Source organism: Penaeus monodon, chromosome 7 (assembly GCF_015228065.2).
Source record: "Penaeus monodon isolate SGIC_2016 chromosome 7, NSTDA_Pmon_1, whole genome shotgun sequence".
Taxonomy (NCBI): domain Eukaryota; kingdom Metazoa; phylum Arthropoda; class Malacostraca; order Decapoda; family Penaeidae; genus Penaeus; species Penaeus monodon.
Genome location: NC_051392.1, coordinates 27,747,124 through 27,760,264, shown reverse-complemented (window position 1 = coordinate 27,760,264; position 13,141 = coordinate 27,747,124). Strand labels below are relative to the sequence as shown.

The 13,141-nt window shown below is 47.0% G+C and overlaps 2 protein-coding genes across 3 annotated transcripts in view; one reads left to right on the top strand and one right to left on the bottom strand.

Moving 5' to 3' along the window:
- LOC119575184 overlaps positions 1-22 on the bottom strand; it is a 5,919-nt gene extending 5,897 nt beyond the window's left edge. The window contains exon 1 of the mRNA XM_037922673.1: positions 1-22. This exon is cut by the window's left edge and continues 66 nt beyond it. The gene's annotated coding sequence lies outside the window, so the exon portion shown is untranslated.
- LOC119575183 overlaps positions 1-12,420 on the top strand; it is a 45,160-nt gene extending 32,740 nt beyond the window's left edge. Inside the window, exons 2-8 of one of the 2 annotated variants that reach the window (XM_037922671.1) lie at positions 7,630-7,697; positions 8,530-8,707; positions 9,650-9,750; positions 10,169-10,311; positions 10,905-11,026; positions 11,842-11,987; positions 12,101-12,420. In XM_037922671.1, the coding sequence (XP_037778599.1) occupies positions 7,640-7,697; positions 8,530-8,707; positions 9,650-9,750; positions 10,169-10,311; positions 10,905-11,026; positions 11,842-11,987; positions 12,101-12,210 (858 nt within the window). In that variant the 5' untranslated portion in view covers positions 7,630-7,639 and the 3' untranslated portion in view covers positions 12,211-12,420. Of the gene's footprint in view, positions 1-7,612; positions 7,698-8,529; positions 8,708-9,649; positions 9,751-10,168; positions 10,312-10,904; positions 11,027-11,841; positions 11,988-12,100 lie in introns of those variants that run through there. The other variant, XM_037922672.1, reaches the window with a different exon arrangement.
- Positions 12,421-13,141: the final 721 nt, after the last annotated feature.

Sequence of the window (13,141 nt, the reverse complement as noted above, 5' to 3'; positions counted from 1 at the left end):
CGCCGTGGCACCTAGGTTGCCGAGGGTCACCACCCGCAGAGGGACGAAAGGAACTGAAGAGGAGTTTATCATACATGATATACGGAAGGCCACTGGAACTTAGAGGTGCAGAACTAGAGTTCCCTCTCTGATGTGATACAGCCTTAGGGTGGCTGTATTCGCATTATGGAAGAAAAAGGGTTCCAAACAATGATGCCTATCTTGTAGGTAGAAGCGCAGCCCCTCTGGTCTCTCCCCAGGGGTTCACATCTACTCACGTGTTTGCCGTGCGTGGCATCCCAGTGCGCTGTGGAGACGGGAGTCCTGGAGGTTGAGTGATGCTGTGCATGAGTACGCCCTGCGGCTAGCAACACGCCTCTTTGGTCCTTTTTCCAGCAAGACGGGTGGTCTGATCTCGGCCCGGTCAGATCAATCGGCTGGTCTCCTTCGGGAGGCTAGGGTCAAGCAGTCAATGTTGCTGTTGGCACTCACACTGGTCCCGTGAGTGGCGGTACAACGGCCATTGGCTGCGTATATCCTCTCACCACCCCTGTGGCTGTTAGACATTAGTTCTAACATACAGCTTCCCCTTGTTGGACTCGGTGGTGGGTGGGGGCGTGAGAGAATGAAACAACTGCTTGGTTTATGACAAACATTTCAACCCCCCCCACAACAAAGAGAATTAAATGTTGATGAACCATACAAGGCCCAGACTACGGCAGTCACGCTGAACCCACATGTGGCTTCCAGTGGCAAGCGAAAATGCAAAGCACAGGTTGACTCTGCTGCTAAGATGGACACAACATCAGCCAAAAACATGTCTGTCCACGAGATTGTCCAGCAGATGGACTCTCGTGCTGGCATCTCCAGGCCAGCAGCTAAATTAGGGAGAGCTCTGAGTAACCCTCAGACGTCCTCCCTGAGCGAGATGGGGGCACAAGCTGAACCAGCCGAAACAACTGCTGCTCCCACGACCGCCGCCCACAATTTAAGCCGAAAGGGCGGCCCGAAACGACCCAAGCCAGAGACAGACACTGAGGGTGAGTCTGGACCCCCTAGGCGTTTCCCACAGTTCAAGGTTCCCTCTAAAGCTGAGGCTTCGACAATGCTTATACTGGTAAGAGCATTGGAGAACCAACGAAAAATCCGGCTGTCAGTCCGGGTTGCCCAGAGACCAGGGCATGATTATCATGCCCAAAGACCAAGCTACCCTGAATTTCCTGCAGGAAACCAAGGAGCTTAATAATGGGAGGAAAGTGTGCCTCTTGCCACTCAATGCCGAAGATAGGAGAGTCAAGATGGTGCTACTTGGCTTCTCACTATCATATAATGTGGATGTGATCACATCACACCCACAGGCCTTGGACGCTAGCCGAATGTCCAAAGGAAAGATCCCAACCAGGCAAGTCCTTGTGACCTTGAAAGGAGCCCCAACCACTAGCCTTGATCTGGGTAACTGGGGCTCCTACAGCTTAAGAACATATGTGCTAGAGCCACTTCGGTGCCACCAAGTGCCAAAGATACGATCACCACCAGGCTTGATGCAATGCCAAGCCTAAATGTGGTGTCTGTAGCAAGGCACACAACACCGAGATATGCCTCAAGGCCACAGGGAAAGCCAGATGTCCCAACTGTGCCAAGGGGCATCACGCCTGGAGATTTGCTTGCTCTGTCAGGAAAGAGGCGGCCCTCATGCGACAAGAGGTTGCTAAAAAGCAACCAGACTTTGTTCCTGCTCCACCAGGCACCCATGTCTGCAGAAAAAGAACCAAAGGAAGAAAGGTTCAAGGAACACTACAAAGGCCTCCCCAAGAGACGATAAGCTCCTCTTTGATGAGGAAGATATGATTCTCCTGTTGACTGCTGTAGTCACTGCAGTAGCAACAGCCTTAGAGAGATCCAGTGAGGAGGCGGAGAAGGCAGTCACGGTCGCCATGACGGCAACGACCCAGACTGTCGCAGTCCTGAAAGGGAGGAAGCTGAATGCAGCCTCACCCTCACCTCCCCACCCCAACCCTGGCCACGCCCTCACAGACAGAGCCAGAACAGGCTGAATCTGTGCAGCCAGTGCCAGAGCAAGCTGACCTTACTCAGGTAAAGTCAGCAAATAGAAAAGATTCACAGATAAAGCCAGAAGTGAGAAAAGCCAAACTCACGAAAGTCAGAGCTACCCAAGAAACTCCACCTCCCAGTGGACCCACGGTCAGCCTGACAACAGATGAAGATCCCTCAACCAGTGAGGACTTCACAATGGAGTTATCAGACTCCGACTTTGAAGCTGAATATAAAGACGTCTCTGAGGTAACTATCACCAAATAACATCATGACACACAATCTAAGCATACTACAGTGGAACATCTATGGCTTCAATACAAAGAATGCTATCCTCCACGCAATAGTGCGATCAAGGAACATTGATGTCATGCTCCAGGAGACATTAATAGGCTATCATGTCTTCATGCTGCCAAGCATAGCTGGCAAAAGAGGCTTGATCACCCTGGTCAGAGCAACAATCCCTTGCTCCGCAATAGCTGATGCACCGCACTGTGGAGAGGATGTTGAATCTCTTGCTGTTGAGATTCACCTGGCTGGGGGCCCCCTCAAACTGTATAATGTGTACAGCAAGCCAAGCTGTAGGAGCTTAGACATCAGCCAGGTCTATGCTACTGCAGCACAAGACCGAGTGATCATAGGGGGAGACTTCAATGCAGGCCATCACATAGCCAACGTGCTTGAGACTTTCCCCGAGATCGCTCTTCTCAACAGCCAAGAGCCAACACATGTCAGATGAGGGGTCCTAGACCTCACCATGGCCACTGCGGCTTTGGTGGAGAGAATTAGATGGTGTGTCACAGGTGACCATTATGGCACTGTTACTACCCTCATGGATGCTGGCCCAGCCCAAATGCCACAACCAATGGTTCAGGAGTTACAAGGATGCCTGGTACTTTAATGACGAGATTAAGGAAGTCAACCACCGAGTGAACAATAGAGAAAACATTTCCGAAGGCAAAGAACCCTTGACAGCCTAGCCCTTCTAAGGGAAGCAGTCAGGGATGGCAAGGAAACTGCCAACAGAGTCTGGCAGGAAAAGTTGCTGGAATGCTGGAGTCCTTTGACCACCGAACCACCCTTACAGAGCTGTGGCAACGGGTCAGGCGAACTACTAGCCGCACAGCCCCGAGGTGCACACACCACGACCCTCAAGCAGAAGCAAACAGACTGGTGCAGGAGTTCTCTGCGAGAGCAAGCAGCAACAGTCTGCCAGCTGAACTGGGGGCAAAGCAAGAACACCTGCAACCAGGTAGACTTGCTCTCATCAGAGAAAGGGCAGCCGAACCCGATAACTCAGCTGTTATCTTCTCTCTGAGAGAACTAAGACAGCCCTGGGTTCTGATGGGATCTCATACTCATCATTTCCCACCTACGTCTGGCAGGTGAGCTTGCATTCCAGCAACTCATCAACAAGTCCTGGGAAACTTCCACTCTACCCCAGAGCTGGAAGAGGGCCATCATAGTTCCCATCCCAAAACCAAAGGAGCTAGGGAAGTACCGCCCTATCTCCCTTCTCAGCTGTCTGGGCAAGACGGCCGAGAGAATGGTACTAAACCGACTCCAATGGAAATTGGGACCCCCACATGAACACCTCCACGGGTTCACAAGGGGCATGAGCACAGCACACAGCATAGCCATGCTTTTGAGCACAGTCAGCACTGTGACTTCTGTGGTAGTATTCCTAGACCTGGAGAAGGCTTTTGAATTAGCAAGTCCTCTTGCTATTCAGGAAAGCCTGATCCAGAAAGGAATCAGAGGAAAGCTTCTGGTTTGGATAGGTGACTATTTCAGGAACAGAACAGCCAAAGTCAGATTCCAAGGTCATCTATCACAGCACATGCCACTAAAAAATGGAACACCTCAGGGTGGGGTCCTCAGTCCAGCCCTTTTCAACACCCTAATGTCCTGCATCATCAACATACAGCTCCCAGTGGGGTGCAAGATCATCTCCTATGCAGAAGACTTTGCAATCATCTCCACTAGAGCACACTGCCTAAGTGAAGCCCAGCGCTGTCTGGACCTTGTATCTGAGGAATGCTGTAGGACAGGACTAAAGATCTCTGCAGCCAAATCCAGAGCCATGGGTCTGAGACTAAATGTTCAAGGCACAAGTCTGAGAATTCAGGGAATGGACTTAGAATGGGTCCTGTACTTTGTTGACCGAACCAAAGCAAGACTGTTTGTCATGAGAGCAATGTACGGGAGACACACAAAAGCCAGACATAAAGTACTAAGATCATTCTATGTATATGCCTTCTGTCTCCCTGATTGCCGTAAAGCCAAAATTAAGAGAAAAATTGAAGATAGTCCAAAATGAAGCTGCCAGGATAATTCTGGGTGCCCCAAGGTGGACGAAGGCCCTCAACCTCCTCATGGAGGCAGACCTTCTCCCCCTGGAATCACGAATTGATCTAATGGCAGCTCAGTTCCTTTCAAAGGTCATCCAAGCCCCCAGGAACACAAACATGAAACAAAAAATAGTCAGACGCCTAGAACAAGACCACGAGCTGTTTGCAAACAACTCCTGGCTATCTCCCACAGCCAGGGTGTTGATACGCTATCAGCTCAAAGAACAACTACTTGCCAAAGGCATGGACTCCCCCCATCCTGACTTTGTTGAAGCCCTACCATGGGCGCCAACCTTGACCGAGTTCTCTGAATTAGACTAGGTTACCACTGCGCATGGCAGATCATACAGACAATTGACCATGAAGAAGGGTGTTGCATGCACTGTGGTGAGCCGAACACCACGTTGGTACATTACTTACAGAATTGTGAATACACACATCTTCTGAGACAAGGACCGCCCACAACGGCCGCCGGGCTGGTAAAGAGATTATGCCGCATGCTTACACCCTGGCGGCAGGAGCGCCTGCTGCCAATTCCACCACCACGGTAAGCATCTTTTGTCAGAGAACAAAATGAGACAGCCATAAATAGCTGACTTAGGCCGGGCCATATATATGAAGGCCCGGGCGCAGCCAGAACTTCGCAAATCTCAAACAACAACAACAGCTCGAAGGTCAGGCATGCATGCTACACACACACATACACACACACACACACACACACACACACACACACACACACACACACACACACACACACACACACACACACACATATATATATATATATATATATATATATATATATATATATATATATATATGTTCTTCTTCTTTTAACGGTAGGTTCATGTCTGAGCCGCCGTGGTCACAGCATGATACTTAATTGTAGTTTTCATGTTGTGATGCTCTTGGAGTGAGTACATGGTAGGGTCCCCAGTTCCTTTCCACGGAGAGTGCCGGTGTTACCTTTTTAGGTAATCATTCTCTCTATTTATCCGGGCTTGGGACCAGCACTTGACTTGGGCTGGCTTGGCCACCCAGTGGCTAGGTAGGCAATCAAGGTGAAGTTCCCTGCCCAAGGGAACAACGCGGCGGTCGGCGACTCGAACCCTCGAACTCAGATTGCCGCCGCGACAGTGTTGAGTCCGACGCTCCAACTACTCGGCCACCGCGGCGTTGACGATCATGGGCTTCCATGATTTTTTCTTAGCAATTTAGAACGGTGGTTTGCCATTGCCTTCCGCCCGGTGTTTTTTTATCGAGTCACCATCTCTATTTACCCGGCACTGACTTGAGCTAGCTTGGCCACCCAGTGGCTAGGCAGGCAATCGAGGTGAAGTTCCTTGCCCAAGGGAACAACGCGCCGGCCGGTGACTCGAACCCTCGAACTCAGATTACCGTCGTGACAGTCTTGAGTCTGACGCTCTAACCATTCGGCCACCGCGGCCCCCCTATATATATATGTATGTGTGTGTATATACACAAACACACACACAAAAAATAGAAGGGTATAAAAAAGGATTATGTATGTGGATTATGTGGGGGAACAGACGGAAGTTAGTGATGAACAGCTTCATTCCTGAGCGTACGTTCACGTGCATGAACCCATAGCTATCTGCTTGATGTGCTGTGTCTGTGCCTAGCCAGGATTTTCTTTCACTAACTGAAGAATTTTCAATATAGCTGCACCTTAGAAAGAAAAAAAAAGAAGAAAAAAAAAACATATATCAGAATCTGAGGTTTTTGAAGCAGCATCTTTACCCCAAATACTTTACCGATGCTATTCGAAGATCAAGTTAAGAAGACGCTCACCCACCGTGGAACTCTACATGGTCGATAGTCCCGCATCCTACTTAGGCTCTGTGAGCCGTATGGGGGTGGCGGCGGGACGGACGGGGTGCACGACCGCCTGTTTGACCACCTGAGAATTCTCACCTTCACAAAGTCGAGCCTATCATGTGAACGGTATTTTGAGTACTTGGAAGGTTAAAATGTATGCAGCACGCGCAGTTGCATTCAATTGTTTGGACACACACACACACACACACATACACACACACACACACACACACACACACACACACACACACACACACACACACACACACACACACACACACACACACACACCTACCTTTCTACATCTCTATCTATATAGATCTATATCTATCTGTCCATCTACATATCTGTTTACTTATTCCTTCCTTCCTATAAACTGTTAAAACGGAAAAGAGAAACGTGAAAAGAGGAGAAACGCGGCCCCACCGTCCGGCCCGACGCGCTGCATGCGAACAGCGCGACCGAAAGAACACGCAAAAACTCGCAACTAATAATGGAATGTTTGCGTGCGCGAGGACGTCTGCTGGAGGTTTCCTTGCCTGTAGAGGTGGTCTTCACCCGGACGAAATACTCTTGCGCTTGCTTCTGTGTATAATTTCGCTTTGTGTCATAAGAGAGCTGCTTGACAGGCCGGAGCCATGAGGGAATTTGCAGACCTTTGTGACTCTGTGGTTCATTACTATCATTACTGTTATTATCATCATTATTATTGTTATCATTACTATTATTAATGTCATTATTACTTATCTCTTTTTTATTACTAATGTTATGACCATTATCATTAATAATAATGATAATAATATTATCATTATCGTTATCATCATTATCATTATCATTATCATTATCATTATCATTATCGTTATCGTCATCGTCATCGTCATCGTCATCGTCATCGTCATCGTCATCGTCATCGTCATCGTCATCGTCATCGTCATCGTCATCGTCATCGTCATCGTCATCGTCATCGTCATCGTCATCGTCATCGTCATCGTCATCGTCATCGTCATCGTCATTACAACTATCGTCATTATTATTATTATTATTATTATTACTATTATTATTATTATCATTATCATAATCATTATCATTATCATTATTGCTATTATCACTATTATTGTTATTATTATTGTTATTAAGATTACTACAATCAATGTTGTTATTGTTGTTAATATCGCTATTATTTTCATTATTATAATTATCATTATCATTGTTATCATTATTATTACTATCATTATCATTGTTATCATTATTATTACCATCATTATTATCATTATCATTATTATTATCATAATTACGGTAATGCAACGTAAATGCCAACCAAGTCACGACCAATATGAAGTGTAACCATCGCCATCAGCTGCCATTCTTACCATCCTCATTCTCAGCACAACGTCTCTGCCTCCAGCTCCCTCGCCATGAAGAAATCTGCCGTCGTGGTGGCCGCCCTGGTCACCCTGCAACTCGCCTCCTGCGGTGAGTTTCTGGGCACAGGGTGGGAGGCGGGGCAAAAAGATGTTGATTTGAGCCAAGGATTGTTGATAGAAACGAAAGAAAGAGAGAGAGAGAGAGGGAGAGAAGGAGAGGGAGGAAGGAGGAAGGGAGACGGAGAGAGAATGAGGAAAGAGAGAGAGAGAGAGAGAGAGGGAGAGAGAGAGAGAGAGAGAGAGAAAGAGAGAGAGAGAGAGAGAGAGAGAGAGAGAGAGAGAGAGAGAGAGGAGAGAGAGAGAGAGAGAGAGAGAGAGAGAAGGAAGGAGGGAAGGAAGATGGAAAGAGGGAGGGAGAGGGAGGGAGAGATAGAGATAGAGAGAGACTGTGTGTGTGTGTGTGTATGTGTGTGGTGTGTGTGTGTGTGTGTGGTGTGAGAGAGAGAGAGAGAGAGAGAGAGAGAGAGAGAGAGAGAGAGAGAGAGAGAGAGAGAGAGAGAGAAGGAAAGGAGGAAGGAGAGGAAAGAGGGAGGGAGAGATAGAGATAGAGAGAGACTGTGTGTGTGTGTGTGTGTGTGTGTGTGAGAGAGAGAGAGAGAGAGAGAGAGAGAGAGAGAGAGAGAGAGAGAGAGAGAGAGAGAGAGAGAGAGAGAGCGTTGATGATGAAAGAAAAATAAAAGGATGAATTAAGAAAACGATTAGTCTTATGGTTCTGCATTTGAGGTGTAACTCGTATTTCATCTATTTCTCATATTGTACCAGTCCATTTTATATGATCGGATGCATCCTGTAGATAAGGATGATATAAATTAAGTAAATAACATGTGAGTAAATGAAAGTAAAATGCCACCTACCTTTCCCCTGTGCATCCTCTCCCTCAGGTACTTTCTACCAGATGATGCTGCGGCTCAACAAGGGCCACAGGAACCTGGTCAAGAACGCCCGCACGGTGTCGTCGCCGAACCAGCTGTGGGCGATCCTCGACCCGCCCGCGGCCCTTGGCTCCCTCTGGAATGAGCCGCTCAACTCGAACCGCATCGTCAGGAGCGCCGAGTTCAAGTGAGGGTTTCCTAGTTTTGCCTCCCGTGTTTTCCTGTCCTCCATTTTCCGTGTTCGTTTCTGTTCAGCTTACTCTTTGTAGAGGCTTCGCGGGCATTTTGCCTTCGTTCGTTTCCTTCCCTCTTTTTCTTCTCACTCCATCGCCTGCGCTTCCTTCTCCACCGGCACTATCCGCCCGTAGGTGACCAGGCAGGGGCTGCATTTCCCTTCCCTCTTTGTCCGGCTTCCCCCTCTCAGGCCACCGCCTCTGCCCTCCTCCTCCTCAGGCTTCCCTCCCGCCAGAGCACTGGTTCCCAGCCTCTCGGCGCTCGCGACCTTTCCCACTCCGCGACCCCCGAATGAATTATGGGATGAAAAAGAACAAAAAAATCTGCAATCTATACAAATTCATTTATCTAAGTGTAATACAATATATTTTGAAGTGATGTGTTCGTCGCATAATCTTCATATGAGTACTCTGCGACCCCCTTGAGAGCTTGTTCAGTAGAGATATAAGCAAGGGGTTTTGCCCTGACAGTTTCCTTCCCTTCGTTTCCACTCTTCGTCCTTTCACTTCAACGCCCTTGCCACACCCCCAACAGCAGGAGATTTTGCCTCCTTTATTCTTCTCCCTTCATTCCCATTCCTCCTCTCACTCCAACACCTCTGCCACCGTACCTTCCTCCCTCCCTCCCTCCCTCCCTCCCTAAGTGCAATACCCCCCCCCCCATCACCATCCGCTCCTCGCATCTTCTTTTCCTCGATCTTCCCTCTTGCACTTGTGTTCTTTGGTCAGCTGACGCCATCACTCTCATATCTGCTCTGTTTACATTCTTCTTTACACTTTACTCAGTGATGCACATACTTGATTTACTTGTGATTTATCTGTGTATGTATAGAGACCTCTTCCTACACGTCCCTCGCTTACTACCTGTTGATTTCCTTAAACGCATTCTTCCGCAGTGACTTCGAGGGCCGTCAGCTCGACGGCGAGCCCGACGTGAGCACGGACGCCCCGGCCGAGCCTGACACGGAGGCGCCGGAAGAAGCCACCGAGGCGCCAGGTGCGTCTCTGGCGACGCAGGATTTCGCTGCCTTATTTGTCTTCTAGTTCTCATCTTATAAAAATCTGTCTGTGGATAGCGTCTCCGTTGTTTAATTATTTTTTGCAACGGCGTTTAGTTTCTTAGATTAATCAAAGCACACACACACACACACACACACACACACACACACACACACACACACACACACACACACACACACACACACACACACACACACACATATATAGATAGCAATATGCTCCAAAGAACCTTAATTATCACGACTTCCTATTAAAGAGCTCAAGTAAGGGAACTACAGTGCCAAACATTTTGCAGGTTTCTTGCTCGTCTGTTTGTCCATTATTAAGCTTCCGTCGCACTAATCCGCTCCTTTGCTCTCGCTCTCATAAGCCCTTACTGGTCCTCTGCCCCGCAGTGGTGTGCGGAGGTGAGGTCCCGACGCTTCTCGAGACCGGCGAGGTAAGAGAGGACAAGCTGCTCATTAACACGACTGTGGAGACTCCCGGCTACGACGGTGAGGGCTACCCGGCAGACCTCGAGTGCATCTGGAACGTCAACGTAAGTACCGAAGATCGATGGCTGAGGTATGGCACACACACATACACACACACACACACACACACACACACACACACACACACACACACACACACACACACACACACACACACACACACACACACACACACACACACACACACACACACACACACACACACACACACACACACACACACACACACACACACACACACACACACACGTATAAATGCGTGTGTCGCTGTTGTTGTTACATTTGCTAGTCATGCATATAATGAGGAATGTGGCATGACTAGCACAGGTTGCGCTTATGCCACCCGGGAAGAGTAACTCGGAAGGTGTTGATGATATCTATCTGGTGGGATAGGATTGTTTTTTTTTTCTTTATTAGACAAAAATCAACTATTTACCTTGGAGGAAGGGCACCGGTAAGGATTTGAAGGGAATCTGGTAGGCTGAGTATGTCGATAAGACATCTGGATGCTTTATATGCGAAGTGGCTACTGCTGAGGTCGTAACTACTGGATACTAGGGCAGTCTAAATTCTCGTGGACCAGAGGCTCTTGTATGATTATGTCCATGCTTGCATCTATGTACATCCACACCCGCAGGTTGAGAGCGGCTGTGCGCTGGGATTCATGACCTGGCAGATAGATTCCGGCTACATCCGCTCGACCAGGGGCTGCTCGGAGGACTTCGTGGAGATGGGCTTTGACGGCGACTACACCGAAAAGTAAGTCTCACTTGGACTCTGTCGCCCTCAACGCAAGAAAGGCGTCGCCTCTTCTACCTCCGAGCGAACGCTGGATGGAAGAGAGGGATGCTTATCCTCATAGGATTTTGAAGTATCTCTTAATCTTTCCCAAAGATGTTTAAATGTTTATGATACAAAGGTATGCCAGAGCTAGTTTCAACTCAGTAAAAGTTCTTTTATACTGCAACTATAAATATAGAACTATTTCCTGATAGATAGATTTCTTTTATGTCTGAAGCCTTGTACGATTTTAGAATTGCTTACTAAAATAAATATCTGCATGCCTATAGCAGTGGTGTCAAACTCATGGCCCAAGGGCCAAATGTGGCCCTCGCTATGGTCATTAATGGCCAGCGGCTTGAGAGAAGAATTGCTAGCCTGTGAAACTATGATGCTCAACAAGTAGAATATGTTTAAGAATTCTGATAAAATTGTACACTAAATTTTAGTCATTACGTAATTGCAAACAGGTCTTTAAGTAACGTACTCATAGGATGCCTGTATGTACATTGTTAGCCCTCAAGATGGCAGCTGAAATGAATATTGGCCCTCGAAGGGTTTGGTTTGACACCTCAAAAGGTGTAGGATAAGGCAATGTAGAGAATATACATTGCTCCTATTTTCTTATTAGTGTGTGTGCGTACACTTAAGTTGATATGAATACAGGCAATTCCTTTCTGTAGCATAATGTACCAAGAACATGTAAGCAGTGCCTGCAAGAAATGTAATAATGATAGCACTTGAGTGACATGTTAATAGTCACAAAAACTCACGATTTTGTCTTCTACTCCTAGGCTCTGCGGGACTATAAATGATAAATCAGGCGCGAAGACTTGGGGTGACCCTCTAAGTACTGAACGCTCTTTGAACATGCGTTTTTTGGCCGGAACGCGCAGGGGAAATGCACGTGGAGGAAAAGGCATCAGGATTTACATCAACGGTAAGTTAACGTAAAATCAACAAGCAAGACCTTCGAGTTCCATTCGTACATTAAACGAATCGTCAACCATAACCTAGTAGCTTAAAAGGCCTCTGTTTACATTCCCATCGCAGGTTTCTGCAATACTTATTCCGACGAGTATCTGGCAGCAGCAGAAGCAGGGGCGGAGACGGCGACGGAGGCGGTGGCGGAGGATGCCACGCAGAGGAGTGATCTGGACTGAGACTTCAACGAGGACAACGCCAAGGACGCAGTCGGGGAAGAGGTTTTCTAACTCGTTCAAGAGATGATCAACCCTTTAGCTTTCGTTGTCCATCTTTGTCAAAAGAAATAGAACTCGAGTCTGTAGATGCATTAAAAGAAAAAAGGCAAATAGGTTTAGTGTTCTTTTATTTATTTATTTATCTATTAATTATTATTATTATTATTATTTTCTTTTTTTATTATTATTATTTTCTTTACAAATAAAATGGAACAGAGGGGTGAGATATATAACAAAGCTTGTCTGGATGTCTGTTCAATGTATCATTTGCTATAAACTGGCCAGACTGCTGCACGCTTCAGATGTGAAAGCAACCCTACATAGACAAAAACGGTGACAGGCTATAATAGTGTTAATCATCCGGAACAGAATTAGATTATCATACCATATCATACACTCATTGGCATTGACTAGTACCTGCCCTTATAACCTTCAGCAATATACTGTATAAGTGTTATCATGTCTGCAATATAAGGTTGCTCGAATCACGACTTCTTGAGATATTTACGTTATCAAAAAGTTGTTCTAAAATATGGAAATACATGCAAAATCCGCACGCGCGCGCGCACACACACACACACACACACACACACACACACACACACACACACACACACACACACACACACACACACACACACACACACACACACACACTAGGCTTATTTTCATAATTTTAATGATCGCTCTATTGTTGACTCCATTATCTTGTTACAGTTTGGGAACAAGGAATGTACTCAAATGAAAAGATACATTTCAGGAATGTGTGTTATATTCTTATAAAGTGATTGTCTTTAGCAGTTTCTGATACTAACATGGTTCTTAGTAGCTTTAGCAGATGCTTTGATTCAGTATGTTGCAATTTGACTGAGTAAACTGTACTTTAAACTAT